The following is a 6,510-nucleotide window of genomic DNA, read 5'->3' on the forward strand; positions in this document are numbered from 1 at the left end:
AAAAAAAAAAAAAGACACAGAAATCACCCATTTAAAAAAAAAAATTTTAGGCTGGGCAGTGGTAGCACATGCCATTAATCCCAGCACTTGGGAGGCAGAGCAGGCAGATTTCTGAGTTCGAAGCCAGCCTGGTCTACCATAGACAGGTGGAACAGCTACCACTTGCATTAAATGCCTGGGTCCCGAGAGGGAAGCTGGCGCCTTCTTGTGTGACATCTCACTGGCCTCAGAAGCATCCATGTGCCTCTTCCCTGCACTGGTTTCTCGCTCCATGACTAAATCACAGCACTCTGGGTGGCACACTCTGCTCCTCCTCCTCTTGCCCAGCATCCAGCTGGGACTGCTCTTTCCTACAGCCTGGCATGCCAGTCATTCCTGAGTGGCCCTTCTTGGCATTCCCAGAAGTTGACATAGTCCAGAGAATACGACGGCCCTTGACAGACTAGTCACTTTTAGAGTTTTGTTCTTTGTTTCAATGTGTAGCTCAGGGCCAGGGGTGGGGGGCTCACACTTGCTATAATTCCCCTGCCTTGGCCTTTTGAATGCTGGGACTGATTACAGACATGTACCACCAAGTCTTTTTAATATCAACTTATGGGTGGGTATCAGTGCTGCCATGAGCCTATGGCATTGGGAAATGGAGCTGCAGCAGAGGCAAATACCAAAGCCCAGGATCTGAGACACAGGCGAGGTCAGTGAGTGACCTGGGGGGTGGGGAGGATGTGCTCAAAAAAGGAGGACACAGTGCCTCTGTCCGACACGTACCTCAGCACTCCTGTCTCATAGGATAGCTAGGGTCTGAGTTATGCACAAAATCTCCAGATTTGAAAGTTTGTTAACTGGCTCCAAGCTTAACAGTTTGGACCCCAGAGCACACTCTTGAGAGCTGTGCTCTGAGCTGCCACCCTGTAGGCAGACGCGCAGGGCAGAGGAGGTCTCCTCGGGGGGTCGGGGGGTCTGAGCAGGGTTGGTGTACTCACGCCATGGACTGGTGGAAGTCCGACAGGTCCTTCTGAGTGGCGTGGAGAAAGAGGATGGTAATGGCCTGGGGACTCAGTGACGCGTCCCAGGAGGTACTGCCGGCCTAAGGGAGACAATAGATGTGTCTCTTCTCAGGACTGGACAGGTGGCCCTGGTGGTACCTAGCTCTGGCAGACAGCCATACCTGGTGCTGTGTGACTTCATGGGACACCAGCTGCTGCAGTAGGTGAAAGTGGACAGTGTAGCTAGGCTGGGAGCGGCTGGCCACCGTGGCTCTCTGCGAGGAAGTCGTCAGGGTCATTAGCGGGAGGGTCCCATGCCAGGTACAGCCACTTCTCCCCAACCCAGGAAGGTTATCAATCCAAGATGACAAGATGACAGAGCCACTGGCCCAGGCCCTGGACCTACCCTCTTGTGAATGAATTGGAATTGGAGGTGGCACTGGCCGCGGTCTGGGTAGGTTTCTGTGCAGGGCTCTAGCGGAAACCACTGGTCCTCCCTGCAGCGCAGGTCCTAAGCAAGCAAGGCGTGCGATGATGAGCACTGGGATGTGCAGAGCTGATGCAAGGACAGGGAAGCAGTCTGGGCAGCCCCCAGAGTGGGTTGGGTCAAACCCGGAGTCCCTCAGAGCCCTCTAGCTCCTGCCTTTGCCTCTATCCTGCCTCCCCTCCATGATCCCTCACCTGCAACCTCAGAACCACGTTCCCCAGAAAGTCATCCTGGCCTTTATCCTTCCGAGCTTCTTTAAAGATCCTGTTTTAAAAGACTGGTGAGGGTTCAGCAACCTGGGCACCCAAGGGCCCAGCCTGCCTTCCAGATACCAGGATGCGTGTGGAAGGGTGGGGGAACCTTCCTCCCAATGAGCCTGCGGCGCTTACCTCCGGAGCCCGTGCAGGTCCGTGAGCTCCCCGAGCTTCTGCCTGACTGACTCCACAGTGTCCAGGTCCCTGCAGGCCAGAGGTTTGAGCAAGGGGCAGAGAAAGGGCCTGTGACCTCACTAGTTTTGTCCCTCTTCCCCAGGGTCAGGGCCTGCCACTCACCACATGTCCAGGTGAAAGCTTGCATTGGCTATGTCCTCAAACTCCCTTTAGGGAGAAAGAACATGTATGCTTAGTAACCTTAGCAGAGTAGGACCCCCGTGCACACCCTTGTCAGAGCAGGCCACAGGGCTGGCCGTGAGCTCAGAGCCTGCTCTCTGGAAACGCCATCCCTAGTACCAAGCACTGTGAAGTAGCCCTTCCTGCCTACTCCTCCCTCCCTTCTGTTTTGTTTTGTTTTGTTTTTCCAGACAGGGTTTCTCTGTGTAGCCCTGGATGTCCTGGAACTCATTCTGTGGACCAGGCTGGCCTCGAACTCAGTGTCTGCCTGCCCCTGCCTCCCAAGTACTGGGTTTAAAGGTGTGCGCCTCCACCACCAGGCTTTCTCCTTCTTTTTTACTTTTTTCTCTTGGGTCCAGGATCTTATTATGTAGCCTTGGCTCGTCTGGGACTCACTATGTAGACAAGGCTCGCCTCAAACTCACAGAGATCTACCTACCTCTCCCTCCCAAGTGCTGGGATTAAAAATTGAGCCAGCAGCCAGGCGGTGGTGGTGCATACCTTTGATCCCAGCACCTGGGAGGCAGAGGCAGGCAAATTTCTGAGTTCGAGGCCAGCCTGGTCTACAAAGTGAGTTCCAGGACAGCCAAGGCTACACAGAGAAACCCTGTCTCCAAAAACAAAACAAAACAAAAACAAACAAACAAACAAAAAATTGAGCCAGCGTGGTTTCTCCTTCCTAAACACTACTCTAGCTTTTTCAAGGAAGCGCTGCTGCAGTGTCCCCTGGCCGCCACTCACCCAGAGTGGCAGACTCTCCCTGCTTACCACTATAGAGCAGACTTAGTATACATGTGGCAGGTCTTGCCATGTAGCCTAGGTTAGCCTTGAACTTGCCATCTTTCTGCCTTACCCTCTTGAGCTAGGGTTACAGGTCTGTGGCACTGGATCAGGCAGATGCATGATTGGCATTTACATCATAGGTCTGTCCTACATGGGTGAATCTCCCTCCGGCTCCTCCTGAGAACCAAGGACTAAGCTGTGTCTCTTGATCCAGGAAGATCACTGATCCTCTTATCTAGAAAAACCTTATCCCAGAGGTGCCCGAGAGAGACGGGAGCAGGAAATAGAGGGTGGCTGGGCCCGGGCCACATACAAGATAAAAGTCTCATCCCAGACAGGATTCAGGGTCTGGCTCTTGACTTGGGTGCGATGGGTCTCCTCTTCAGGGATGGTGTGCCTCACCACTGCCTTCTGCCGACGTCGGGACACAGGGCTGCCCTCTGGTCCACCAACCCTCTGCTCGATGCCCAGCAGGCAATAGGGGTCGCTGAACCCTAGGAAGGAGTGAGAGGCAAGACTCCAGGGAGTCAACCAGCTTCCCTTGAAGTCCCATCAGCTCACTGGGGCCCAGCCTCCTCCTGAGACAGCTGGATAAGGTCCCTGGGAACTCAGCATCTGAGTGCAAGAGGCCAGCAGCTGGGGTTGATCTTTGGAAGAACTCTGGGGAAGGTCTCAAGGCCAGACTGTGATGGGGAGAGGTCACCTGGGGGCACCTCAACCACACTCACCGCTGACATCCTTGCCCAGAATGCCCTTGGCCTGTTTCACTGTTGCCTTCAGACAAAATATTGGCTTCTGTAGGGATGGGAGGGGGGCTGCCTGAGTTCCTGGGAAGACTGGGCTTTCCCCATGCCCCTTCCTTGCCTGGGGTGCCCAGGGTGCCCAGCGCCCAGTTATTTACCTCAAGCTCCCTGACACGCTGCAGCATCTGCTGGTGCTCCTCGGGTTGCACCTGGAAAGCCTGAAGGGGGCAGAGGTGTGGGAGGCTAGGGACACAAGGTGGTGGGAAGGGAGGGCTGAGCCTTGGCGGCAGGAGGGTGGGCGAAGGTGGAGGCTGTGTTTATACCTTCTGCAGATAGCTCAGCAGTTCCGAGGCCTCCTTCACATGGTTGGGCTCTGGCTGACCCAGGCGGTGCAGGACAGTATAGAGGGCTTCCTCATACAGCAGGTCCCTCTGAGACACAGCAGGGACACCTCATCACCACCCAGAAGCCCTCACCGAGACCCACGCCTCAGGCCCGGAAAAGGGGACAAAGCGGCAGGTGTGCAGTTAAGGTTGAGACCCAGCGTGGCGATCTCTATCAGGGTGTGACAGCCTCAGACTCTCGGGCTGAGGGGCCTCCCCTACGTCCTGTAGGGCTGCTTTCCCATATCCCCCATACTCTCCCAACCCCTCCTCTTACCTCCTCTGGGGAGAAATGGTGGGACTGAACCTGGACCTAGGAGCAAAGTAGAAAGACACAGTGTTGCCGGGCGGTGGTGGCACACGCCTTTAATCCCAGCACTTGGGAGGCAGAGGCAGGTGGATTTCTGAGTTCGAGGCCAGCCTGGTCTACAAAGTGAGTTCCAGGACAGCTAGGGCTACACAGGGAAACCCTGTCTCAAAAAACCAAAAAAAAAAAAAAGAAGACACAGTGTCCCTGGAGGCCTCTCCAGTCAGGCAGGAAGGCCCATGCCTAAGACAGTGGAACCCCATCATCTCAGCCTCTGGGCCCACCGATGTGCCTCACCTGTTCCAACATAAGGCTCCCTGAAGAGCTGAGCCCTGGGCCATCTTGCTCATCCCCTGGCCTGTCATGCCTGAGGTCCATGGGCGTTCAGCTGGCCTAGCTGTAGGCTCTTTAGCACCTGCCCCTCTTTCCTCCCCCAGAGGAAACAGCAGTGCTTATCAGACAGCCACCCGCTCCTCACCCCAGCAGCGGAAGTGAGGCTTAGCAGCAGAGGTGGGTGAGTTGGGGGAAACAGCAGGCATGTCTCTGGTAGCTCAGAGGGGTCCCTAGGTAGCCCACTGTCATTGGCGATAACTGTTTCATGGGGCTGGAGCCTTCAAAGCTAGAGGAACTGGGAGGGGCCTGCGGTACAAGCCCACCGAAGAGAAGGGACTAGAGAAGCCCACTGTGGCTCTGAGAATACTTGGTGGACCTCTCTGCCCACCTATTGTTGCCTTAAGACAAAATATTGGCTGGTGGAGTATGCCCAGGGCCATAGAGGGCAAATGGGTGGGGGCCGCTTCTCACATCCAAGCCCCAAGAAGGCTGAGCACCCCCAGGCTGGCTCTTCACCCTTCGTATAGTCACTCCTACCTCCTGGGTGGCTTGGGGCGGTGGATCCTGCAGGTCTCTGACCCTGCGGCGCCTTATCTTGATGGCCTGGCGCAAGAGTGGAGGGCGCCGCTGGGGGTGGAAGAGGTGTGTCGCCATGGTGGTTGGCTCTGCCCTTCACTCTTCAGCCACCCCCTGGCTGCCGGGCGGAAACAAGGAAGCTGCAGGGTGATGCAAAGAGCCCCAGGCTACACGGAGGGTGGAGGGGTGGAAGGGTCAGGGTGTCGCTGCCTTGGTGGGGCCTTCTCTAGGCTCCCAGCAGCTCCCTTCAGCCTTGATCCCTGCCAGATCTTCCTCATCCAGGAGAAAGTGGGCCCAGTGGGCAGGCAAGCCCCACCCACCGTCCCCCCCCCCGCCCGGGGGGCGAGTCCAGAGCTCCTGGCAAGGGGTGAGGCCAGGCTAAGGCAGCTGCCGCCTCAGTTATGCCTGGGCCGGGGACCCCGACCGAGCCCTGTGGTGTTCGACCTAAGAGTTTCTGAATGGGCCCTAGATCTGGGTCAGGGTGGGGCAGGAGCAGGGCAGGGCCGTGGCTCCGGAGAGGCTAGAGGCGGTCCTCAATTGCTTAGCCTGCTCCACCCCACAGGTGACATTCCAGGCAAGGGACAGAACTACTTTGTGTCAGCCAGAGATGGAGAGAAGGGACATTCCTACCACTGATGGTCAGGGTACTTCACAAGCCCCGAGGGCCCGTGGGGGTGGTGGCAGAAGGCAGAGGCGGTGGAGCCTTGGAGCAGTCTCTGCGCATGGGAGCGTTTTTTTGGTCAGGGCACTTTAGCACTGGGATCTCCCACAGCTCTTTGGCTCACACTGAGTAGGGTACAGAACTGGCTAAGGACTTTGCTTTATTCCCTAGGTAAGAAGGAATGAAGGCACACACTGTGGTAGTCAGCCCAGAGACTCTCCCTCACAGAAGAAGTCTTGGCACACCTGCTCAGGAGGGGTTGGGAGGAGCAGATGGGACGCAGGCCTCGTCCTGCCCCCCCCCCGCCCCCGCTGGCAGCGTGCGGCACAGGCGTCACCCCAGGCAGGTTCGGGGGTGGGAGTTTGGGGGGTGGGAGGGCTCCGTAGGAAGGCTGAGAGCCCTTCACACGCTGAGACTCAGAGGAGGAAACCGGCTTTCTAGCCCCACCCCCAGAAGCCAGCAGCCCCTCCTCCGGAAGACCTCACCCTGTCACCACACAAGAGTCACAGAGTGTCCAGTCACTTTGTTTTTACTATTTCACAGTAGTAGCAAACAAATCAAGGTGCAAACAGGGTTTATTTCACATTAATATATTAACTGGACTTTTTGTGTCAAATAAATAGGAATTCTCTTTAAATAACCATCT

At 56.5% G+C, this 6,510-nt stretch overlaps 1 protein-coding gene across 5 annotated transcripts in view; it reads right to left on the minus strand.

Annotated features, from left to right (window-relative positions):
* Positions 1-5,675, minus strand: part of Unc13d (unc-13 homolog D) — a 15,748-nt gene extending 10,073 nt beyond the window's left edge. For 2 of the 5 annotated variants that reach the window (XM_031354818.1, XM_031354816.1), the window contains exons 1-12: positions 5,159-5,675; positions 4,265-4,300; positions 3,928-4,035; positions 3,763-3,822; positions 3,590-3,656; positions 3,175-3,355; positions 2,022-2,066; positions 1,860-1,928; positions 1,665-1,734; positions 1,390-1,494; positions 1,166-1,258; positions 981-1,084 (exon numbers count right to left, since the gene is read on the minus strand). In XM_031354818.1, coding sequence (XP_031210678.1) covers positions 981-1,084; positions 1,166-1,258; positions 1,390-1,494; positions 1,665-1,734; positions 1,860-1,928; positions 2,022-2,066; positions 3,175-3,355; positions 3,590-3,656; positions 3,763-3,822; positions 3,928-4,035; positions 4,265-4,300; positions 5,159-5,281 — 1,061 coding nt within the window. In that variant the 5' untranslated portion in view covers positions 5,282-5,675. Of the gene's footprint in view, positions 1-980; positions 1,085-1,165; positions 1,259-1,389; positions 1,495-1,664; positions 1,735-1,859; positions 1,929-2,021; positions 2,067-3,174; positions 3,356-3,589; positions 3,657-3,762; positions 3,823-3,927; positions 4,036-4,264; positions 4,301-4,591; positions 4,800-5,158 lie in introns of those variants that run through there. The other 3 variants (XM_031354819.1, XM_031354817.1, XM_031354820.1) reach the window with 2 other exon arrangements.
* Positions 5,676-6,510: the final 835 nt, after the last annotated feature.

The sequence above is a fragment of the Mastomys coucha genome, unplaced genomic scaffold, assembly GCF_008632895.1.
Source record: "Mastomys coucha isolate ucsf_1 unplaced genomic scaffold, UCSF_Mcou_1 pScaffold5, whole genome shotgun sequence".
Classification (NCBI taxonomy): Eukaryota; Metazoa; Chordata; class Mammalia; order Rodentia; family Muridae; genus Mastomys; species Mastomys coucha.